The 26,844-nt window shown below is 23.5% G+C and overlaps 3 protein-coding genes across 5 annotated transcripts in view; 2 read left to right on the forward strand and 1 right to left on the reverse strand.

Moving 5' to 3' along the window:
* Positions 1-507: 507 nt before the first annotated feature.
* LOC129610398 (brachyurin-like) lies at positions 508-2,979 on the reverse strand. The gene is made up of 5 exons (XM_055522964.1): positions 2,973-2,979; positions 2,448-2,673; positions 2,201-2,370; positions 919-1,017; positions 508-854 (listed from the first exon to the last, which is right to left on the reverse strand). Exons 1-5 carry the CDS (start codon positions 2,977-2,979, stop codon positions 508-510), a joined length of 849 nt encoding a protein of 282 aa, XP_055378939.1.
* A 1,577-nt stretch (positions 2,980-4,556) lies between these two features.
* LOC129610335 (nitric oxide synthase-interacting protein homolog) lies at positions 4,557-5,845 on the forward strand. Its single transcript, XM_055522878.1, has 4 exons — positions 4,557-4,773; positions 4,849-5,457; positions 5,528-5,636; positions 5,694-5,845. Exons 1-4 carry the CDS (start codon positions 4,679-4,681, stop codon positions 5,763-5,765), a joined length of 885 nt encoding a protein of 294 aa, XP_055378853.1. The 5' UTR covers positions 4,557-4,678; the 3' UTR covers positions 5,766-5,845.
* Positions 5,846-10,222: 4,377 nt separating this feature from the next.
* The window catches only part of LOC129610101 (protein cycle), a 29,602-nt gene continuing 12,980 nt past the window's right edge, over positions 10,223-26,844 (forward strand). Inside the window, exons 1-3 of one of the 3 annotated variants that reach the window (XM_055522462.1) lie at positions 10,223-10,514; positions 12,307-12,519; positions 23,374-23,516. The gene's annotated coding sequence lies outside the window, so the exon portion shown is untranslated. Of the gene's footprint in view, positions 10,515-12,263; positions 12,520-23,373; positions 23,517-26,844 lie in introns of all 3 variants that reach the window. The other 2 variants (XM_055522463.1, XM_055522464.1) reach the window with 2 other exon arrangements.

A 26,844-nucleotide genomic window follows, 5' to 3' on the forward strand; every position in this document is an offset into this window, starting at 1 on the left:
ACATTTATTTGAATTTTCTTGTAAAATTTGAGAAAATACACTCATATTTACAAAAACAGAGCGCTAGCAAATAGTTTTTTCCAAAAATCAATTAATTAATAAATGACTACTGTGAATAATTGGTATGTACCTATGCAGACTCTTGTAAAGTAAGCCCAGAAGCAAGTGATGTCGGGGCTCAACTATTAAATAGATCGTCTTTTGAATTAAAAGAATCACTTAACTTGAAATCTAGAATTGCACAAATGAAGTAAACGCTCTTTATTCTCTACAATAAATAAAAAAATGTTTTAAGAAATCATTAATAATTTTAATTGCTGAGAAACTTATTAGTGAACTAGTTTTATGCAACTGGAAGAAAAAATTGTTACAGTTTTTTTGTAAATCAAAATAACATTTTCTATTGCCCTCAGTATTTCTAATATCTATATATATAGAACATGTTTTACATCAAAATATAAAAGTATTTTTTGAAAAATATTAGAAATTCTTTGAACAAATACACTTTTAAAACATTGGTCTGTTATGATATCTTGAACAACCAACTAATCCATTAGATGTTCTACAAATCCAACCGTTATCATTATAATATGCAACTGAAATATATCCTCTTGGCCAATTATTAATGCAACCACTAAGAGCAACAAATGAATTTAAACCACATAGAACACGTTTTCCGAATACCGTTTCAAATGCATACGGGCCACCAGAATCACCTTGACATATTCCTTGATATAAATCACCTGAACTACATAATTGTTTACCAGTTTCTAAGAAATCATAAACATCATGACATTGTTTATAACTAATCGGTTCTACTTGTAGATAATTTAATACATCTGGTATGGAATAATCTAAAAAAGGAGAAAAAAAATAAAATATTAGTCATTCCATACATATATATTCCATAAATATTACCTGAATCTCCCATTTTACCCCAACCTGAAACCCAAGCAATTCCAGTTTCACAATCAATCCAGTCATATGATGCTAATTCAATAATTCCAACAGTTGCAGCTGTAAAATAAAATTTAATATTAAAGACAGACTAAGCAATCTTATCAGTAAAATACTCAATGCTAGTCTACATTATACAGAGTTTAATACTCTGAAAATTCGAAAGTACGTATATAGAATTTGAACGCTTATGAAAAAATTTGAATGATTATTGTGAAGTAAGTGCAGTGATCGTGGACTATCTATTTTGTTTTTGCAGTTTTCTCCGTCATCTTAAATATTTTTAACCCGGACAAGAGCCAAAATCAAAAATTAATTTATTGCCAATTGAAATGCAAAATTCAACAATTTTGTTGCAAATTCATTTTGAGCCCAAAAAGTCTGATTTGCAATGTTTTGAAAATTGGTGGGAAATTTGGACCACATGTGAGGTAAATATACCAGGATAAAAAAAAAAACTACATAAAAAGAATTTAGAAAATAAAATTTATCAAAAACTAAATTTTATTAAACAAAACTAAAATGTATGTAAAAATGTGCGGCGAAATATTCGAGGCATAGTGTTCCACAATACACGGAATTTCTACCTTTGAAAATATTATAAATTTTATAATTAAGATAAATGCTTACATTAAATTGTTCTCAACAGAATTTTTGTATGGAAGAAAACACATCTCCTGCAGAAACCGATTTTATAGTAACGGTACACAAAACTGCAAAACACACAAAATTGATTATTTTTTTCTTAATAATAATTATAATTCTGCATTTTTCGACATGCATAGATAAGGCATTACATGTATAGTTTCTCAGATATCATGGTGGTTCACATTAACCGACTGGACCACAATCACCGCACTTATACTCTAAATGAAAAACCTGTTATAAGCGTAATTTTTTTCTAATAAAATTTTCATCACCCTGTATAATTTTACCAGGTTAAGACTGTTGTTACGCGATTGGTAGAACCGGAATCATAATGATCACCACACTTATATAAGCAAAATTCATTTGTTTGTGATGGAATTTTTTTAAAAATGAACTAGATAAAATTATTTGCACTTCTATTCTTAAAATTTCTCTCGAATACTTCAAATACCAATAAATAAAGAGCAAACAGGAAAATTTCAGCCTTTCTACCTCAATTTTCAAATTCGAAACAACATTAAAGCAAACCTAGCTCTATATTCGATAAATTTTAAGTTATCTTAAATAATTTCAATAAATCTTCTTAAATACTTACACAATTCAACTGGACTTGGTAAACGTATTAATGCGATGTCGTCACCCAAAGTGTAATCATTATAATCTTCATGAATAGTAATATTTTCTGCACCAACAATAATATTATTTGGATCATATTCTGAATACGGTTTTATACGTGTTCCCATAAATATTGAAACCTGGGTAGCTCTAAAAAAAAAAATAATTCAAAAATCATCATCTAATATTTTTTTCTCATACTTAAAGCTTTTTAAACGCATACATACTTATAAACACAATGACCAGCAGTTAAAATTATTAATGGATGAACTAGAGCACCACCACAAATTGATACACTTCGATCAGATTTTTTAATATACATTCCAATTTGATAATTAAATGTTCGGAAATCATTATCTGATATTTCAAAACCGCCAGCAATACGACTTTGTGCCCCATATACTTGTGATGATGCATGATTAAAAGCAAATTTAAATGGAACAAATTTATCCCCTTGTTGAAGAGATTCAACATTTACGGGAATAAAAAATAATCCAATAATTGTTATTAATATAAAAATTATCATTTTTTCTATTTCAATTTGATCCTATGGGATCGATGGATTTTAAATAACTGTTGTAGTTTAAATGGAACTTAAATAGAGTATTAAAACTTAACTCCGAATTTATTTACTTTTCTTAAAATAGTTTTAAAATTTTACTTATTTGAAAATAAGGCTTTCAAAATTGAAAAAAATTCGACTGTCTGTTGAAATTTATGTTTTCTACCATTCATTTTGCATAATATCGTACTGTCCATTATAATTCGGCATTTATTATATGGTTGGCTTTGTGGACAATTGCAATTACATATTAGATTCTTAAATATTTAATTATGAACTTAATTTTAAAAGTTCATATTAAATTTATTGAACATCCATAACTGTAACCAAATATTGCTCAATTTGGTTACAGTTATGGATAGACTCGAGTTAAAAGGTAAAGGTCTGTGAAAACACAAAAATATTTAAAAAAAAACTCTTTACAATCACTGAACTTACTCAAATCCGATTGAATTTCAGCAAGTATAAATTCATTCACTCACAAAGTTGATTCAAATCGGTATTAGTGGAGTAATTTTCCTTGACAACTTCCACTACAATTTTATAAACAATTATTGTAAAAATTTCCCATGAATATTTTTACTGTCCGAATATTTGTATGTTCCACAGTAGAGCTAAAACTCTGAAAATTTGTAAACCCAATTAGAATAAACCAATCCTGGAAGCTATCAACACTAATATTTTGTTGCCCCTTATTATTAAAGTGTGACGTCTAACTATATAAAATGAAATACTGTTATTGCTAAAGCGGTAGAGATTTTTATTATTTGTTCTTTAGTTCAAAATTTGTAAAACCGATTTAGCTAAAAATTTATTTGATTAGGAGAAAATTATTTTCAGAAAATCTGTTTAAATATTTGACTTATTTTAAATGTGATTAATTTTATTAATACTGAAATATATTAATTTGTACGTGTATAAACATTGTTAGATTAAAGCTTTGACTGTTTACCCTACTTTTGGCTACTTTTGTGTTAGTTTATTTCTTAATTTTTTTTTTTTTGGGAAATTTGAGATTATTCAAACAATTTTAAAAGATGACAAACAATTTAAACAAAATTAGAAAAATTGGGATTTTCCTGCTTCGCAAAACATGTCAAACATTAGTGGTTTCATGTGGTAAACATTTTATGCGGCAATATAATGGGTCCAGGCAATTTTATCCACATAAATGGAAAATGAAATTTTGAAATTAAAAAAATACTTAACTATAGCAGAAACACCATTAAATAAATCGTTTTACCGTTAAATAAATCGTTTTAAAACAATTTGAAACCTTTCTGGCAAAAGAAAGCGTCTGCAAAGAAAAATTTTATTTTTTCAATTTCTAATAGAAATATCGTATAATGGAGCTGCCCTACCGGACAAAAGTGAAACCAGATTTTCAAAAGCATAAATTAAATTTTAAACTAAAAACAGCGACATCTTGTGTTTTCTTTTTAACAAAAATAATTTTAAACCAAAAAATTTAATTTTAGAATTTAGAACAGTGAAAACGAAAATTTTAAAGAAATATCGCTAAAAACCTTTAGAAAATTTTTGGAAATCAGTGTTTTAGTTATTTTATTGCATTAGTTATTTTATTTATTACCTCATTTTATTTGTTTTGCAAAATAATTTTAAATTTTCACTCGAATCGTTTGAATTCGCTCTGGAATTTTGTTAAACATAATTTACAACAGGTGTCGCTTAATTTGGACAAACTTTGAATAAAATAAATGTTGCTCAATAATGTTGGCAAATATTCATATGTCAAAATAATATAAGGCAATCATCAACGTCAAAATTGTTATAAATAATTGAAAAAAACTTTGAAGGCAATTGACAACAATTAATTGTAAAATCAAAATAAATAACTAATAAATAATTTAAAATCCCATAAAAAGAAAAATTGTAATGACTCGACACGCAAAGAATTGCACAGCTGGAGCAGTTTATACTTACCACGAAAAGAAAAGGGATGCTCAGGAATCTGGATATGGGACAAACAGGTAAGCATCAAAAAAATTTTTTTTTATAAATTTTAAAAAAATTTCGCGATTTTTCATTTAATTTTTATATATTAGTCGCCGAATTGGTAAAGATTCAATTAAAAGTTTTGATTGCTGCTCATTAACATTACAACCATGTAGAAATCCGGTTGTTACAAAAGATGGCTACTTATTTGATAAAGAAGCAATTCTTCAATATATTATTACTAAAAAAAATGAACACAGCCGTAAATTAAAAGAATATGAAAAGTTAAAGAAGCAAGAAGAAGCTGAAAATTTCCAGAAATCTGTTTTAGAAGAACAAAAACGATTAGAGAAATTCATAAATACTGAAAATAATATTACATCAAATGCATCAAAAATTGGACATAAAATTGGTAATTCAAGTAAATCAGATTCAATTTCAAATATGGATAATGGAAGAGATAAAGAATTACCAAGTTTTTGGATACCATCACAAACTCCAACTGCAAAAGCATCTAAAATTCAAAAACCTGATCCAACAATTTATTGTCCCGTATCACAGAAACCATTAAAAGCAAAAGATTTAATAGATATTAAATTTACTTTAGTTAAAGATGATTCAGATAAAAGATCTTTAATTGTAAAAGATAATAGATATATGTGTCCAATTACACATGATATTCTTAGTAATTCAGTACCATGCGCTGTATTGAGACCAACGTAAAGTTTTCTTCCCCTTTATTACATGCTTGAAAAGCATTGTTAATTTGTTTTTTTATTATTTTAATAGCGGTGATGTTGTTACAATGGAATGTGTTGAAAAAATCATTAAAAAAGATATGATGCATCCAATAACAGGACAAAAAATAACAGAAAAAGATATTATACCTCTTCAAAGAGTAATAGAATAAGAAATTTAACAATATTTTAAAGAGAATTAAATAATTTTATTGTAGGGTGGCACTGGATATGCAACTACTAATGATAACTTGGAAGGAAAAGATGAAAGACCAGCTTTACAAGCTTAAGAGCGTTTTACTTCTCTCAAAATTAATATTTTGTATGAAAAAGTTATCAAGACATTTTCAATTATTCAATAAAATTTCTAAATAGTTCAGTAATGCAAACTTTTCAATTTATATTATGCCTGCATAACTTATATAAATTTTTTCATATACTTTCTAACAACTACGAGTTGTTGAAATCAAGTCTGTTGATAAGTTGAAATCAAGTCTGAAAATTAAATTTGTCAATCTTTGTTACTAATTAAGATAAAATTAATTTAATTCGGCTAGCATTCTATTTTAAGAAACGAAAACATTAGTTCTTTTATTAAGTATCAGGGGCTTCTGTAATTAATGATGAATATTTCAGAAAATACAGTATGTTCTGTTCTCAATTTAATAATTGCATATTTTGAAATTCAGAAAAACGTAGCTAGTTATTTGAAATTAAAAGTTTTATATAATAGAACCAGAATATCATTAAAATAAATTATTTTGTTTAGTAACATTTCGTACAAACCAAATTAGTAATCACTAAAATTTTAATTTAAATAAACATATTAATCAATAAAGGGAATTTTTTAACTCATTCAAGAATCAAACAGTTGAAATCTGGAAATTTTTTTAAATCCTTTTCAATAATAAGGTAAAAGAAAGAAATGAATAATAATTAATTCTAGGTATACTCAAATTTCTAAAATAAAGTTAATGTTGCATAACAAAAATAACTATTCCAAGAATATTATGTCATTTGTGCACTTTAAAGGTTCAAACAACTTAAGTTTATTAAATTAAAAATTGTACTTTTTCAAATTGAATAATTCAAATAATTAATTTTTTTATTTGATTCACTTGCGAATGAGAATTTTTACTGTACAGGTATTTTATTATATTTTCATTAGAGTATTATGACCACATAAAAAATGTGGTCGATTGCAATATTTCAATTGACCTTGAAATGGGTAGATTTAATTGAACAATGTCTAAATAAGTAGGTGGTTGAAAAGGTATACCTATGTATATTATTCATCTTTGTAGCTTTTCTTTTCCTTATAACAATAATAGTGCGCCCATACATTTGTCTACGTCCATAAAATTTTAAATTGTGTTTTTGTATTAGAAATAACAATCAGAGAAAAGCTTTAGATTTCGTTTTTTATCTAATGTAAAATCGCACTACAATTTTTTTAATTTTTTTTTCATTCTATAAAAAACTTGTAAGCTGATAATATGCAATTTTCATTCTGTTCTGATTTTTATGTTTAACTTTTTTTTGTTTTTTGTAAAATTGCAACTTTTGACTTTAGTAAGAGTGTTAGTAATACGGGGTTTGTTTATATGGGTAATAATAAATTATACACATTCTTATATTAGTTGTGTCTGTTGTTCAATTTTTTATATTTATGTATAAAAAATTAAGGAAATTTATGCGTTCATTGCATTTTGTATTTTATTATTTGCTTTAGTAATTATTGGTGGTATAAAACTATTTTTATTTTTCGTTAATAACGCATAAATAATAAAGAATGGAAACAAATACGATGCTTTTATTAATAATTTTCTGAGAAAAAAATGTAAATTGTAGATTTCGGCATTTATAGAAATTTGGAATGGTTTGCAGTTTCGGAAATATAAAATTCAAGTTTTACAAATTTTAAAGGTGATAACTTTAGAAGTGGTAGAGGCGGAAAAAAAAAGAATGCAAGAAATTGATTTTTAAGAAATATTAAATATTCCTTGAGTACTCAAACCATAAACCAAGCATACTACCCATATTTATGGTACAATTTAGATTTTAGATTTTCAACAAATGGTACAAATTTATTTACCTTCAATATTATAAATATTATTAAAAATCATTTACAATGCGCGATTTGATGCCATTACATTAATAACTTCATTATTTTCTAATTTATTCACAACACTAAATAGTCAACTATTTTTTATAAGAATGCAACAAATCAAACAAAAATTAAAAAGGTTTTCATTTGAAAACTAATTATTTTCTTGCTCCTTAGACACAAGTATTGTATTTTTGCATTGTGTAGTACACTAGTATTTAATTTCTTTAATTAATAAATAATTTCATAATTAATTATATTTTATATTATAAATAAATCTTTAACCAATAACTTATTGTTAACTAGCATAAACATTGCAAAATTTTAAATTCTCATTTCTAAGAAATTCTAAATAGCAATTTAAAATAATTTTGTGACAAAAATAATTTATGAAAAATGAAATAATTATTATATTTTAACAGGTATCTATATATATATATATATATATATATATATATATATATTTATTCATTGTAACTATTATCTTAAATTGTGTACTCGCATGTATTAAATTTCAGTCTAGAATAATATGAGGTTAGTGTAATGCATGAAGGACATATTGTTATATTAGAGGAGCACGTTATTAGAAACTGGATACTTATTATGAAATATTAAGAAGTAATGCTGTCTGATAAAATTTCAAAACAAAATGAGATGAGAAGAAGAAGTTTTAAACAATTTAATTGTGTGTATGAAATTTAATGATTTGAAATAATAATATTTTCTAATTTTGGTTTGCAAGAGTTAAATAAGCCTTACAAAATTGTGAATGGAATAGAAATTTAATCTTATGCTTTAATTTTATAAAAGTTTTTATTTTAAACTTAAAATAACATTAAATAAGAAATTTAAATGGCTATTCTGGCAGTTGAATTAGAACAAATTTTAATTTGTTTTTACGTTTAGAATAGCTAAAGCGAAAGTAATTATAACATAATAGAAAATAAAATAATCCAATATAAAATTATTAACAATTTTATTTTGGAATGTATGTAAATATTAACAAATTTAAAATTTGGAATATGATTTTTCCAATAATTGAAAAATTCCCCTAGTTTTAAACATTAGTAAAAGAAGACTAGAAGATTTTTCAATATTTTCTTTAATACCTGCCCTTAAAAAATTAAAAAGCAATTATTTCCGAAAATTTAAATAAGATTATCAATTCCTAAATACCATATATAAAACACACCATATATAATTGTAATGTCGCTTAACTTAAATATATTAAATCTATAAAAAAACCTATTTCAGTTTTCATGAGTAAAACCAACTTTTATTTATTTATTTATTTCTCATATGCAAAAGTGCAATTGCACATATTAATTGAAAATTTTTCTTTATATTCTAGAAGTCGTGCAAGTTCAATATTATATATGTATATATAACAGGGGTGGTCAAGCTCCTTGATAATCATAGTCATTTTTTAAAATTTGAAATTTTTTGAGAGCCACAGTATAAAACTGTATTAAAAAGCTAATTAACTAACCCAAAATTCCAGGTTATACAAATTGCATATAGAGGAAGAATGGGAGTCATAGATTACGAACGATTACATTACTGTTTTTCTGCATTTGCATAGCTCTTCGATGAGTCGCATAATTCTTTACTTGGACAGAAATGAAATTTTATGTAACGTTGCACTTACACACTATTATATTTTTTTTCAGTAATTTAAAAAACATTTCGAAATACATACGAAACAATTATAACTTGCGGGTACATTATTTATTGAAAGCTAAAAACAAATTCTTTGTTAAAGGCTCCCGACCTTAAACTTTTAACCACCCCTGAAATATATTTACATTTCATGGAATCTTCTATATATTGAAAAAGCTTTGTTCTATATGTAAGTATTAGAATAAGAAATTGAATAAAATATTCTAAACATTAATAATTATTTAGAAACCGGGTTTGTTTTAAATAGATTCAAATCTTACTATTGCACAATATGAAAGCTTTTTTTTTTTTAGTTTTTTTTATTTTATTTACTTTAATTCTATGCAATTTTGCGCTTTTATTATAAAATATTAATAATAATAATATATAAATAATTATATATATATATGTATATATTAAAAATAACTTTACAAATATATTTTTTTTATTACTTAATTTACAATTGAATGATTTAGAATTGTAAGTTATAAATATTATCAACTTTTCAAAGTAAATAATAATTTTTTATTTTTTATATATTTTTGCATTGATATAATTATATAGGTATACCCGTATACATATGAATAAATATATTATTTTGTTATACATACATATATATATTGCCTATATTAATTTTAACTAATATTAATTTAATACGATAGAAAGTATATAACAGTATACATAAACAATGGACAATTATTGATATCGCTATATACAAAAATTTACCTTTGTATTTATATACACATATATATGCATATATGTTTTATCAATTATATATTGTATATTATTGCAATTGTATATAAAAATAGTGCATTGTTTTCAAATTTTTATACACACTTATTCTATAAGAATGTATATATACTTACAATATACGAGTATGTATGACAATTTTCGTATATGTATGTAAAAAGTTAACTCGTTTGTTTTTTTTTAAACTAAACTTTTATAATTTTTTAAAGTTCAAGTTTAGTGCGCAGGGCATCCCAATAAGAGGAGGAACAAATAACCATAAAAAGAAAAATAAAATAAAAGAGGAATAAAAAAAATTACTGTTAGTTTTCCGTTTTATTTCTTTTTTGATTTTTGTTTTATCTATTCTATATAGTTTTAAATTTTGCTATTTAATTTTCTGAACATTGCTGTATACCTAACCTATAAAGTGTAATACAGCAGTTTTACTATATTAAATTTTACCGGAAGAAAAGCTAAAAAAAAAATTTATATATAAAAAAAAAGTGGAAATTCTTTTAATTGTTCTTTTTATTAAATTACGGTAATATTAAAATTTTTCTGTGTTAAGTTATTTAAAAAAAATATATATATATATATAAAAATTATCGGGAAATTCGATTATTTTTAACCACAAAATTAATATTATATAAGATTAAATAATTGATTCTAATTAATTAAACATTAATATTCAAGTTAAAAATAAAATTTAAAAAAAAATTATTATTCAAAATAATTTAATAATTTATTTTTATACAATATTATATTATATATATTAAGAATATATGTACACGGATGTAAATTTAAAATTAATTACAAAATATTCGAAAGAAGAAATTGAAGTGAAATTGTTAAAGCAAGAATTTTATAATATTAAATAACAAAATAACAAATAATTATTTTATAAATGTATAAAAAATTAATTTTATTAAAAATTTGACCGCAACAAAAAGTGCAAATATATTAATTTAATAAAAAAAAAAAAACAAAATAAAATAAAAAATAATTAATTAATAAATAATTTTTTTTTCCTTTATTTAATTGCTAAGGTATTTTTTAATACATACATACATATATATCTATACATTTTAAATACATACATTGTATAAGAAAACAAAATGTATAATAATGTTGTAATAAGCATAATTTAATTAAAGAAATTATTTAATATTTGACAAAGTGAAACAAAAAAAAGAAAATGTGAAATTACATCATTTATAATATCGACGACAATATACATACATACATATATAGATAACTATTTTCATGTGTGAATATCTACAAATTTATATATAAATATAAATACTTATACATATAATAATTTAAAGTAACAAGTCATAAAATTGTTTATATATATATATATATATAATTTCTATAATATATGAATGTAAAATATCGTTTGTTATACATTATAGCTATTGTATATTAATATGAAAATGTTACAATAAATATCTGAAATTATTGAACAATATTATATTTTAATTATTTATCAATTATTGAATAAAAATTTTACTTAATTTGAAGAAATTTGTAATTTTTTGCAATATAATCGAACCGATACACAGCGACACAATGTGCGTTAACTAAAACATACATAAATCTATTTCAAAAAAACGTTCCTATACATTAATTAAATTAATATAAATTTTGCATAATAAAATTTATTAATTTTAAAGTAATTTTAATATAGTTTCCCACATTCTACGGTTTTGGCTAATAATTAAATATTTAATGCTTTTAATGGCATTTGAAACCTAAGAAATGGCATGCATTTTTTTGGTATGGGTATAGGTGGGAGCTATAAGCGGTTGATTTATTTAAGGCTTACAAATTTTGTTACTTTCTTTTGGTATTACAAAAATTATAAAAAGTGATAGTAAAAAAATTTAGAAAAAGGCCTTCCAACTTTTCTTAATAGATGCCATTATGCTTAATTTAATTCAAATAAAAATCGCTTAGTTTAGAAATTTCAGATCTTGATTGTAACACAATTGTATGTATAAACTATACAAAAAATAAATGTATAAATAATAAGAAAACAAAATATAGATAATAAAAATTCATAACCTAGTAGAAATTTTACATACATGGATACATGCTTACATAAAAAGCTTCTATAATAATTTAAACTCTTGTCTTGTTTTTTTTTCTTTTTAATATTTTGTTCCTTTTATTTATTTATTTATTTTTTTATATATATATTTTCGCAATATTTTATGCCGTTGTTTGATTAAAATTTATAATTATATATAATTTATATTGAACTTGTTTTCTATATTATATAATCATATAGTATATAAAATTGAATATTAAGATTATTTTTACACTGTATATAGTGATTATAAACGAAGTGCAAGATAGAAACTTGTGATAAAATAAAAGTAATTACAAAAATCAAGGTTTAAAACTACTAGATTTTTAAAAATTGTTGAGAAATTTTGTTAATAAAATGCCAAAAATAAATACTTAATAGTATAATAAATATTTTTATGAATTTTTTCTAATAACATTTTAAAATTAATATTTTCTCTCTTTTGGAATTTACAATGGTAAGTTTATATTACTACAATATTTATTATTAAAATAATTTTAAAAAATTTTATCGAACTTTAATAACTATATTACTAACAATATGAGTTTCATTTCATATAGTAAGGAAAACAATTTAAATAAAAATAGTTTTACGTATATGCAAGCGAAGCAAATGACCCACCAAAGGTTATTAATAAATGCCAATAATGTGCTTGCATATAGGTTTAATAAATTTTCAATTTCGAGAAGATTGATGAGTTGTCATTTTTAATATTAATTGATCCAATGTTTACGAGTATTGTCACTAAAATTGTAAAATCGAACGTGGTATTGAAAAATTAGGAAATTTACTATCAACTATAAGAGCTTACATATGGTCAAAGGTTTAAATCAGAATATTATATGAATAATATTCGCGAAAGCTACTACCTATTAAGCTAGAAATTCAATGCTAATATAAAATAGAATTAGCGTCAGAGACGAATTAATAAACAGATAATACCTTAAGACTTTATAGGTTGGTGAGAAATATTTAACTTACATACTTTATTTCAATCACGTATAATGCTGATTAAATTATATTGTTGTGTATTGAATTTCGTACTTAAAACATCAAACGTTTTATCAACAAACTTGTATTTTCTCTATAATCACATTTTTCATATTTTGCTAGTAATTTTTGCTATACCAAATATACAGCTGTTTTCAAATGAAAATGCTAATGTCCTCATAATTAATTTATATTTAAAAAGTTGTAAATTTATTAATTACTCTCACATGATATTCTTGAACTTTAAGCAATTTTCATAGTCTATCATTAATTATTATTATTTATAGAGATAAAATTATTGAAATAATTACTTTTTATGTTAATATTTGACCCCACTAATTATTTGTCTAATTATTTGTTTTAATATTAAGCTTCTGGAAATTAAAAATCTTCTAATAAATTAATTCAAAAATTGCAGCGTCTGAAATAAAATTTTGAAAAAAGTGCCTTCAAAACAATTCGAAATTCTTTGAAGTTACAAATTTTAGCCATACTAGCTAGTATTATTTCAAATAAGATATACTTATAATTATATATTTAAATACGTATAATACAATTGCACTTAAACTTGTAAATAGAATTTTTCTTATTTAATCCAGTCCAGTATTTAATTTGAAATATAACATGACTCCCAAACAATATGATCAATCTTATACCTTCTCATAAAATAATTTTTCCCATGTACATTATTATGTAAATATGTATTATTCTACTGCCTGAAATTAGGCAATTTTTTGAAATTTTCACTTTGTTTTTTTTCTTTCATAAATTTTCAAAATTATTTCTTAAGACCATCCTTCAATTTTATAAATTTTTTATATTAATACCACTATCCTGTGAAGTAATCGCGTATATATTACAATATGTTCAGAGGCCTTACTATGTAATTCGATTTTTGTATTCGGAAAAATGGTAAGGTAGTACTAATCAATTTGCATAGTACTACCTTTGCATTTCTGCAAATATGAAAATCCAATTACATAGTAAGACACCAGTTCTTTAAGCATGCTAACTCAAGAAAAAAATAAATTTAAAAAAAATATTTACTTAAATAATTAAAAAATATATTTTTTTTTAATTGAAAAAATTTCGGCTTCATAAGTACATAAATGCAAAAATTTTGAAAATAAAGGAATTGCAAAAATATTTTTTGTTTTTTCAAAAAAACAACAGTTGTATAATATACAAACATAATATTGTTTACAGACAAAACATTTTAAGGTCATAAAAATTTATTGTATATGTGATCAAAATGTTGTTTTGTTATAATAAATTTACTCATATACTCCAAAAGGGTATGAAAATAATGGAAAGCAAAAGGGTATGAACACTATAATTTTTAACTCTCGCTCTGCCACAAGAATAAAATGTGAAATTAAATTCATGAAAATTTTTACATATTTATTAAGCTTAAAAAATATTGATATAGGCATTTAAATTGTATGGTTTTCAACTGCATAATTAAGTAAAATGAAGGAAAATTTGCATTTTATAATGAATTTACAGTGCCTGTTTCCTACTCTCTAATAACATTAATGATTAATATTGTGAATCATATGACATGAAAGTTTCATATTAATTTCAATGACCTTAAAGAATTTTCAATAAATCTTTCACTGTTCATTAACTTGAAATCATATTTTTTAATTGGCAAGTAGCTTTTTTATGAGTTCTTTAACTTTAATAGATTAAGTTCATTAAGAAATTTAAAGGTTTTCCTAGCTTGCCTGAAATATTTTTGCGCGTAAAATTTTTTAAATCTAATAATTTGCTAAAAAACAAACAACTCAGTAATTAGAATTAAAAAAATGCAGACTGACAAAGTGTACGCAAAAATTTTATAAGAAAAAAAACATCAAAACTAAAACTAAAAAAAAAACAAAAACTGTTTTTCATTTTTCAAAAACTCGTAATTGCAGTTTTGATTTTCACAATGTAAAAACACTCAAATTTAGAGAATAATCTAGAATAACACAAAGTATAAATTTAAATTTTTTCATATAAAAATCAAAAAAAAATTTCTACAACGCATTCCTACTTAAGTGATACTTTTGTGTTTTCATTATTTCCAAACCAACTTAATTATTTTATTGTCAAACTTAATTATTTTATTCTTTAAAACCAAATCCAAAATGGCAATGTGGAGAAGGAATTTAATAGCTTGAATTACTGCTACTGTCACCAGTTGGATAAGCATAAGTTGGATAATCATATGTTGGATAATCAGAAACGACTCCAGTTGGTGGTTCATGTGGTCGAGGAATAAAAGGTTTAATAAATTTACCAAAATTAAAACATGGTTTTCCAGCAATTGATCCTAAAATTACAAATATAGAAAAAAATTTTGTTTTAAAAATTAATCGTTATTTCTCAATTAGTCATTACTTACCAAAATACAATATTATGCAAAATAATGTAAAAAATTTCATATTGAATTTTAACAGAATTTCTTTTAACTCAGAAAATGTATACAATGTAACCTTTAAAGAGTTTCAAGACGAATGCAAATGAATTTTATAAAAATATTTTAAATAAAACTTTCATCCACATTACATACAGTTATTTTTAAATTTAACACTTGTCCGTAAATATTTGCTATAAAAAACATAAATTGGACGTAAGAATATGAAAATAATGTTAAGAATGAATTGAATGAAAACAAAATAAGCTTATGTTAATTTTATAAAAATTCTTAAAAACCAGAGTGTGTAGGTAACAAAATTTTTATTGAATCATATGCTAAAATAATTGCATTAATAATTCAAAAGTGCAATAATATGGCAATAATTTTTAGTTAAGCATAAGAGTTGAAGAATTTTAAAATATACTTAATACCGTCTTCTCTTTATTTTTAAGGATATTACCACCAAAATTAGAAATATAATGTGTTTATTTCTTTAATTCTACCGCGCTTGTCAGTTCATATCGAACTTTTATACCCCTTAAATTCTATTATTATGATGTGCTGCTATAAATTTTTTCTCCTTCTACGAGTATGAGAGAACACTAAATATTATGTTGTATGACATAATATGTCATACAATATGACATGTACAACATAATACAAGTATGAATTAATATATGTAATAGCCATGTAAATTAATTGATAATGTGATAAGAGAATTTGAAATTAAGCCAAACTATAAGCATATATGTATGTAGATATATACATAATACGAAGCGTATAATATTTGTACATACATGTAATAAACACTTATTTACAAATCAATTACGATATTCTAGATATCGTTTTTTTTTTGTTTTCCACTATTTAGATTTGTTTGAAGTTCATTAGACTGCAAAAGTCAATGTCAATATAGTTTTGCAAAAATTATTTCATCGTCTGATAATAATAATAAATATTAGCTAATTTTGTATAATGTTGTGAATACATAATGTATAAGTATGCATGGGTGTAAATATGTGATATATAAAACTGATATACTGTATATACTTATATAGAGTCTACATAATACAATTAAATATTAAATACAAGCTCAGATGTACGTTTTTGTAAAACATTTATATTATGTATATATATATAACATTATGTTTGAGGTATTTGACAATAATACAATAATAACAATGAAAACAATAATACAAAATAATAAAAAAGGAAAAGATATAAAATTGCGACGTAGAATAAATTTGAAATGAATAAATGCACTTTTTTCCCTTGTTGTTACCTTACCAAACATATATTCAACTCGTGTACACTAATACAATTACAATGAAAACAAAAAATTTAAATAAAAATCAGGCTGTTTGCAAAAAAAAAATTTTTTTTTTTATTTTTATATTTTTTAAAGCAAATTAACAAACGGCATTTTACTAACACCACTATAGCTATTAGACATATTAGACATACCAATATACAAAATTAGTTTAAAAAGTGCATTTGTGTACAATATGCAGTAAGTAGTCTTACATACATACATATATGTATGTGCATTATTAATATGTTTTTGTAAGTTTGGAAAGAATTTCTTTTTTGTATATAAATAAAACAAATACTAATGTATTGTAACGCCTTGTATACACAAAATTGTTATACATAAACAATATTTAGGAAAGCATATAATTAATATAGTATAGTTGTGTGGTAGTTTGTACATTATATACTTAGTAAGTATATAAATAAAGTTTATATTTTCTGCTATTAAATAACAAGTACTCGTATTAAAAATGTATCAAGAGTTCGGTATACTTGTAGGCAAAATTAACAAAAACAAAAAAAAATCAAACACAGTTACAAAAAGCAACAAAAATATAAAAAGCTTGATAATCTTACGTTTTTGAAGTACCTTTATATAGGCATTTTTTTTTTTGTGAATGTATATTTGAACTAACAACTATAGGATATTGAACTTCATATAGGTGCCCACTGAAATTCGATCAAGAATATAATATTAAATTTTTTACTAATGACCAATTCTAACTTTCATTTAGAAAATTTTATTATTAGCTTATATTTATAAATAATTATTATCCATGCCTCTATATTAAGAAATAATTCAAAAATTCAGGTAATAGTTCATTACATTTTCAATATTCTATCAACTATTTATTTTAAGCCAATAGGAAGTTTTGTAAAATAGCACATTTCCATAATTATAATAATTGAAGTCTAAAGTTTTTTATAATTTTATATCAGTTTTGGTATCTAAGTATTGGAAACAATCATGAAAGAATTATTTTCATATCACGTAATTTTGCATAAATTTAGGAGTTATATATGAGTAATATTTTTTGAAAGCTTGAATCATATTTGCTAATTAATTTAGTAAAGGTATTAGGAAATACTTTTGGTTAAAATGACAATTACTTAAAATAAAGTTTTAAAGATTGACATTTTTCAAACTTTAAAGAGTAAGAACCCATAGGAAAACGAGGAGTTGTAAAAAGAACTCATTCAAAAGGGAAATCAATCTTTTTTTTGGTTACTTATATAATTATATCGTAATTGATCAAATTTATATAGAATTTTAAAATTAAATTGTGTTCACTTACCATTGAAGTAGTTAACGAAAACATTGTTAGAAAATCAGGACGGTTTTATTTCGTATCAAGGTTCTCATTTTCCTCCAATGAGGAAAATTAAAATAAAAATTGCTTGGGTATTTTTGTAGCACATTTTCCAAGAAGTTAATCAGAAAATTTCAGAGAAAATTTTTTTAGGTCACTCTAGATTAGTGATAAATTGTTCGGTATTGACAAGATGTTTGAAATTTCTTAAATTAAATACAATATTATAGAACAAGTTAATAATTTTCCTTATTCAGCTACAATTATTTGATTTTTCTTGTGACGTCTTTTATTCATTATTTATAACAGCATAAATGTGCAATTTGTGTATTATATGTACAATAATTAGTGAAGAATCTTAATGTAAAGTTGTAATAATAAATTTAACGAGTATAACAATGAAAGGGTGAAAGGTTTAAACAATTCAAATGTATAATACGTTGTTATAAATATGTGCGTAAGTTACTACTCGTATATGTACTATATACAAGCTAAGTATATAATATAGTTTTAAGCTCATTAGAAAATAGTTATAGTTTGTGCTTTAAGCTTTAAAGCTTAATGGAGCAAATAAAAAAATAAATAACTTTTCACGAATGTACTTATGCATATGCAATACATATCAATATACAATTGTATGTATAGTAACAATTAAAAATCTCAAATTATTTGAGAAACCACGAAAAATTGTGTTAGTATGACATTTTTATAGCATGTCAGAGAGAATTTAATGCTTCTAACTCTTTATATATCTTTATATAGTTAATATAAAGTTAGATTTTAAGTAATCACACCGTCACGTGAATGTTACATTTCTCACTCTTTTATAAGACAAACTTTAGACAAAAGATTCTAATTATTTAACACTAGAACGCTAGCACATAGCGACTACACAAAAAAACAGTGATAATAAAAAATGCAAATAATAATTATAATATACAAGGACGCTTTTGTCACCTAGTGTATCCTCTCGAAACTTGTGGGCAAATATTGTTGTGAGCCGGAGTTTAGGGGGGAGGGAAGTGTGCACTTGCTGTAGTGTACACTCCTTTGTGTCTGGGGTCACCATAATAAAGCGGGAAATGATCGGGCGGATGAGGTGAAAATGATATATACAGGCATTACTTATCGTGCGCTAACCGCGGGTGGATAGCCTTTCAATACAAGGTATTGCAACCGCCGAGAGATCAGCGTATCGCAGCAGGTCACATGGGGCACAACGTATGTGACGGGGTTGGACTAGATGTCGTAGATTAGTATCGGGGATTTAAATAGATTTCTGATGGGAGCTTGGTGGCTTAAATAGACCACAGTACATTAGTTCTAATTGGCGTGCGACAGACCTGTTTCACCTGCCACGTCAACCAACCAACATATGTACAATAATAAGCAAATTACATATATATATGAATATATGCATTGCAACCTGTTCGGTAAAATTATTACATTTGTGCAATAATAATTTTCAAGATCACGTTTCATTTTAAATCTAAAGCTTTTTATATATAGCATTATAATTATTGTTATCAAATATCAGATAAAGATTTATTAATTTTAATTTAAATATGCAATTATTGCAAGTAAAAACTTTATATTAAAATTACTTGTTTTTTTATTAGTTAAATTAATTATTATTATAAAAATTTATTTTAAAAGTTAACGATGAATTTTATACAGTAATTATAATTGAATTGAAGATTATAATAAAAGGAAATGTTCAGGTATCTTGAATGAATATTATGAAAAAGCACCAAATAAGCTGAACTATAATCTTATACTTAAAGATAGAAGTGAAATTTTTGTCACAATAAGGTAAAATTTCTCATGAGTCGGCTTGACACAAAATTGTAATATTAAAACATTTAAATTCTCACGTTATTCCCATGTATAAAACAGGAAATATTTTAGTTCAATTCTACGATTGCAATCAAATTATTGTAAAACCCCACTTAGAATCCCGAAGAAATTTCAAAACTTAAGTGAAATAATAGACTTTCTAAATTTTCCTAATAGGCAATTTTGAAAATATTAATTTTCATAAATTTGACAATAGCTTTCTGTTGAAATTCAATTAATTAAATTTAAAACAGGAAGATATTTTTATATGTGTAATAATTTTGGGTGAAATTAAAAATAACATTTCTTTACCATAAAATATTTTGACTAACAAATTATTTCAAATGAAAATGAAGTTTAATAAGAATTATTATTAAATCACGGCATTTCGAATTTTTGTTCATTTACCTTGTCTTTAAAATTACATAACGCCATAATAAATAATTAAAAAGTAAACAAAATCGCATCTATAATAAAATTTCCAAAACAATGAAATTAATTTCCATTAAACTAATTTTATTATATAAAAAATATTATCCAACATTTTTAAATAAAATCTTTTAATAGAAGGCATGTGTCAAAAAAATAGTCATTTAAATTTAGAAAAAACCAAAAAAATCATTCTGAAATTTGTGAAAAAGTAAGCAATACGAGTACAGGTAAAAAAAATAATATGCACAATACACACACAGCAATAAACAAATTGTAAAAAGAAGAAAAGGATGTTTTAAAATTCTTTTACCACATCTCTTACTTCTCCTCCAATTTGGCTAACTCACCCATCATTCTAATCATTTTCTTCTTTCTTAGTGTGCATTTGAAGTTCAATATATTGTTTGAGTAATCATAGAATAAAGTACTTGTTTTTGACAATTATTATTATTTTTTTCATATTGTTTTGCTTTTATAAACAAATTTACTTTATTTTACATTACAATCAATATTATTTCAATTGTAAATGTTATAAAAGGATTTATTATTATTCTTTTTTTGAAGATAATTTAAAATTTAATATTTGAACATAAATATATTTTATAAGTATTATGTAAACATGTTATGCGTTCCTCCAGAAATCTGTATTGAAATTGATATACAAGATATACATTGTTTTATTTGAAGGGGATGTACATATGTATATAATTTAAGGACATACATATTGTTTACATTATGTAGCAAAGAATATTGTAAAAAATCTAGAAAATCTCAAAAAATTATTTTTTTATTAAAAACTTTTAAATTTTACGAAGTTTAATTTGCGTGTATATCAGTTTTATTTTAATATTGCCAAAAATATGTAGAATTGATCATATAAAATTTGTGATAACCTGAAACAATATTATTGTTTTCAGTAGTGTTATGAGAGCGGCCATTTTAATTTCAACACAATCTCAAATAAAACTAGTTCTAACAAAGGCCTCATCCATATAATATTTCATGTTGTCTCGTATAATATTTTTATATAGTTTTAACTTGAACATTTTCTGCCATATAATTAAACTAGTATTGAAGTTTTACGGTACCTAGCATAAGAACTTCAACAATATAAAGTATGCTTTTTATAAAATTAGAGGTTTAATAATACGTATATTTCATCATTGCCAAAAAATTTCGATTGTGTAAATAGCTTTAATATTTTCTAAGATATTTCCAAGTTCCTTTGAAAATTGCCAGGCAAATACCCAAATTTACATAAATATGGACAAGCGAAGGTTTGATAGCATATTTATGTAAATTTTTTTAAGTTCTGACATAAAGTACTAACAATCATCTATGAAAATTTGATAAATTATTATGTTGACTATTAAATTATATTTTGAGGAATGAAGTATATTTAGAGTATGATGGTAAGCAAGAATATATATATACATACATATTATGATGTACATGTTAATATATTATATTTTGTAAGATGCAGCAATTTCTCAGTATTATTCATAGAGCCCGTGCTACAATTCGTACGTACATTCTTACAGTATAGGATTTTGTGCTGGTATTAAATAAATAAGCGGGCAGAGATGTGCAAAATTTTAATTTTCGATTTTTATGGATTTAGATATTTTTGAATTTTATTCAAGCACAAATCCATTTCTTTTGAACTTTGTTTTTAATTTCCTAATAAATAAAATAGCAACAATATTTTACCTTTCTAATATAAAAATAAATTACAAGAGACATCAAGGCCAAATTTGCCTTACCATAATAATTATGTAAAGAAATTTCAATTGTATTTTTAAAAAACAATTCTCTTTATTCTCTTTTCTACGAAATTCAATTGTGTCACTTTAGAACTATACACAAATTATGTAAGCAACACTATAACATAATCTAATAGCAAATAAATATATACATACATACTTACATACATTATTTTTTGTTCTATATCAAGTCGATTACATAAATGTATATATATATAGGAAATCGATACAAAATCTTAATTAAAAATCGATTTTTCATATATGAAACAATGGAAGAGGAAGAAAAATAGAGGATTACTATATTTTTTAAAAGAAGGTTTTTCCTTTCAAATATAAAAATTTTACAGTTACATTAAACTTGAATAAATTCGAAATAAGTATAATTTCAATTGTTCAACCTTGTTAACAAATACACATGTACGTATTTTAATACCATAGAGATTTTCAGGTGAAATAAAAATATGTATTATCTTAATTAAAGGAAAGTAATAATAATTCTATTATTCCCTTTTTCAAACTAGATCACTGTTTTACAATAATATTGCAAAGAATGTAATATTATCCCAACGGGTTCGGCAGCAATTAATTAATTTTGAAGAAATAGAATGTAAAGCCTTAACATGATCTTTCAAATTTCATTATATATACCCAGAGAACTGTGGCAATTGATAAAATTTAATTTCCAGCGAATTTTATTTCTATAGAAACGGAGATCAAATTGTGTTAAATCAATAGTATTCCCATCGTCACATTTTGAACACATCGTTAATATCTTCAAATTTAATTGTTGAATTATTAAGGGCCTTGTAATATTTTAGAAATCCTTAAAAAATTAAATTATTCTTTTCTATTGGAGCCTTAATAAATCGTTATATGAAGTTTGACGATTTACAAATAAATTTTCTAAATTTTCTTTCTTAAAAGATTAAAGATGAATCATTTAAAAATTTTATACAAATTTAGATTACTGTTATAAAAGTGGTAATATGACAATAGATAGGTATATAACCCAGTTTTTTTTTCATCCAAATTTTTTCTTAATTCTACCATTTTTTTATTAATTTATGAATTTATCATAAATTTTCGCAAATACCAAATGGTACCATTTTATGTTGCCATGACATAAAATTGAAAAACTTTGTATTTTTTTTTACTTTTGTTAAGTCTAACCTTTTTCATAATAATTTTTCATAAAAATTATAATTTTCTTTTTTATATTTTACATTATTATTGATGAAAATTATTGTTATCTTCTTTATTAACAGGTAATTACCGTAAATAAAAGGAATTTTTTACAATTGCTGCAAAAACACGGATCATATTATTCAAAATTATCATTTTTTTCAATTATTCAACGTCAAAATTGAATCGACAAAGGTGACGAGTGAAAAAATAAATGGTGAGAAAGGTGAGCATTTTTTCTTTCCTTTTATCTGTCTTAACATTTCGTTGCCAATTTTCTTATAAATGAAATATAACACTTATAATTACTGTTATTTTATATTACTCGTATTGATTCAAAATAATATTCTTTGTTTCTTTTTTTTTTCTTCAAATCGAAAAATAATTGAATATTTAAGGATAAATGTGAAAATTACATATTGGTTTTTACAGATTTATAAAAGTAGATAATTTAAGAAATTTGAGAGCTTTTATTTTGATTAATAATATTTGATATTTAAGAAACATGGAATGTGAATTTTCTTAATTAATTTTTTTTATTTGGAACAATAAACTATACAAAAATTAATATCGGCAGACGAACTTTAAGTTGATGCAGAAAACATATATATTCGTGCGCCTTAAACAGAAGAAGAATAATTTTTATTTTGTAATCCTATACACAGTGAAAACTCTAATTTTGGGCTCTTTATAAAGTATTATCCAAATTATGCATTATTAAATCCCTTTAAGAAAATTCTTATTCTACTTTTCGATTTGTTATGAGTTTTATTAATTAAAAATTAGTATTATACAAAATCGACGGTCATAACTTTGTGCAAAGATCTCAATTTTTACGCTCGAATAAAATCTGGCAAGGTGCAGAAATTTTGGCTACCAGATGGTCATATTCTATTATTCGCGTTTGGACTCTTAAGCAATATAGTAATGTGCTCGTACTTTTTAAATATAATTCAATTTAATAATTAATACCAATCTAAAATTAAGTTCAATTAACTGTATTACACTTATTAAAAAACTGTATTTACATTTGTTTTTAAAAATATATGATAATCAATTACACATTTCAAATATGGAATATTGAAGAAATTTTGAACAAATCTCATAATCCTGTACACAAACATCTTCCTATATAACTTTATATTATTCTTATGCCCTAATGAATTGAATTGAAACTCAATTAATTTAACAAAATTCATTATGTAATTTCCTTTCTTTTTTTTATTGCTGTTAATTTTTATTTTATCTCAGTAATATTAAATAAATTAATAACTAAATAATAATTATACAAGGTGTGTCTAAATAATTGCAGAAATGATTCTTTGACCAATTTCCAGCAAAAAATTGTAGGGCCGGGGGGTGGGAGGGCTTTATTTATATGCAGGATATAAAGTCCGGTATCTTTTTTCCAACTAACTGTTGCTGGAAAACGAGTATATCTACACCCCCTCATACAATTTTTTGCTGGAAATTAATCAAAGAATCACCCCTGGAATTATTTACCAACTTATGCGAAACACCTTGTGTATAGATTTCTTTATTAATACAATTCGCTTAATAATAATTATTTTTAAATAATTTATTTCAAATGAAAAATCTAATCGATAAATAAATTAGAATTTATTTCATAAAAATTTCAATATTATAATTTTTTATTTTATAAATTTTATTATTAAGTACGCATATAGATATGTATATATATGCATATCTTTAAATAAAATTAAAAATATTCTCGTGTTTTAGAAAAAAATTAGAATTTTAAAAACATTTTTAATATAATATTCCTTTATAAAAAGATGTCAAGTATTTTACTCAGATATCCGGCCTCTTTTTTAAGATAAAAATTATTCTGAAAAAGAAAAACAAATCAGTAATTCCAAATTTGATTTAATAATAATGTGTAAATCAACAGACTTACCGTTTTCAGTATATCGGAGTTTTCCTTCAAAATAAGTGCATATAACAAACATTATTTCTAATGTAATTTTTTCCCTATACGTAACCTTAGAGATTTTTATCATATGCTATTATATAGTAAAGCTGACATGTGTTCAATGCAACACATGTCAGTCTTCATCATCGACTTATATTAGTATAGTTATATTAATTTTATGATGACATACTTTTAAATATAAGACGTAAATACAAAATATTAGTTTAAATAAATTGGTGAAATTATTACGAAAACTGTTATACACATATTATGTAAATATGCAATTTTTTTAAATACTGCTGAAAAAACAAATAAATATTTCGAAAAACTTAAAAAAGAATATTAAATGAATTATTATTTTAAATTTCAAATTAATTTTGGCATCGTATCAACAATATATAAGATTGGGCTTTTAATTAAAATTAATGAAATTCATATATTTAAAATTCTATGTGTCTGGGGATGCGAGATTAAACAAAAATTATCATTTATCTTATGTTCATCATCGTATTGGGAAATTTTAATGTATATTGAAAGGAAAAATAAATGTTTTTTGGTTTTTTTATTATTGAAAAAAAAATATTATAAAAGTGAGAGCAAAATTATTAATTTTTTGATTTACATATACACAAATATTGCTTGTGTAGTAGTTTATAAAATGCGAATGCAACAGTATAACATTACACCACATACAATATACATACATATGCTTGCATGCATTTGTTTTTTGAAAAAAAAAATAAAAATTTTAAATTCAAATTAAGTTTAAGACTCAAATTAAGAAAAATTATTTCGAAACTACAAAATATCTTCGGTTTTTTTTTTGTTAAAAATCTAGAGAATTTTTAATAAAATTAAAAAAATTCGACTCAAAATAAATATTCACTTATGCAGGGCTTTTTAACCTATGTAATATTTTTCTCATATTCAAATATAATTATTGAATTAAAATTATAATCTAATTCGACTCATCATTTAGGGAATTTAGTATTAAATAATTAGAATTAAAATGGATTAATAAAACTTTACCTTTTTTATTTTATTTTGAGCGAGTTTTATCAGCTCCTATACTTGGTATTATTACAATAATATAATATTCTTTATTTGAACATATTTAAACATGTTTATGCATATAAAATTAAGGCTTCCTAATCTCAAATTGAGAACTTACATATTATTATATTGTAATAATGTGAAAAAACCAACAAAAAAGAAACTTGGAATAGAAATTCTAATTTGCATTAAAATTTATACACGTAATTTTTGCTATATTAAGTAGATGAACTTTAAGATTATAATATTATAAAAATTAACATTTTTAATTTATTTATAATCTCAATAAAGCTATTACATACACCTATATTTATTAAAATAGAATATATTTAATTATTAAGTTGTACAAAGTGCATTTTAAATATATAGGTTTTAAAATATTGTTATAAACCATTTTATGAAATTAAACACATTTTTTCCATATTTACTTTCAAATATTCTTTCAACATTTTATAAATCTTCTTTTTGAGGTACTCTCACAATTTTTAGAGTAGATTCTTTTGTTTATTGAAATATAGCAAAGCCTCAACACATTTTCAGCAATACTTTGGGACCACCTTCATAACAT

This window comes from Condylostylus longicornis, unplaced genomic scaffold (genome assembly GCF_029603195.1).
Source record: "Condylostylus longicornis isolate FDR11 unplaced genomic scaffold, ASM2960319v2 ptg000044l, whole genome shotgun sequence".
Lineage (NCBI taxonomy): Eukaryota > Metazoa > Arthropoda > Insecta > Diptera > Dolichopodidae > Condylostylus > Condylostylus longicornis.

Coding starts and splice junctions, on each gene's coding strand:
- LOC129610398 (XM_055522964.1), bottom strand. Junction 2,371..2,447: donor GCTGGTCATTGTGTTTATAA/GTATGTATGCGT, acceptor TTTTTTTTTTAG/AGCTACCCAGGTTTCAATAT. Junction 855..918: donor GGGTAAAATGGGAGATTCAG/GTAATATTTATG, acceptor CTCCTTTTTTAG/ATTATTCCATACCAGATGTA.
- LOC129610335 (XM_055522878.1), top strand. CDS start 4,679: ATGACTCGACACGCAAAGAATTGCACAGCTGGAGCAGTTTATACTTAC. Junction 4,774..4,848: donor TCTGGATATGGGACAAACAG/GTAAGCATCAAA, acceptor TTTATATATTAG/TCGCCGAATTGGTAAAGATT. Junction 5,637..5,693: donor ATATTATACCTCTTCAAAGA/GTAATAGAATAA, acceptor ATTTTATTGTAG/GGTGGCACTGGATATGCAAC.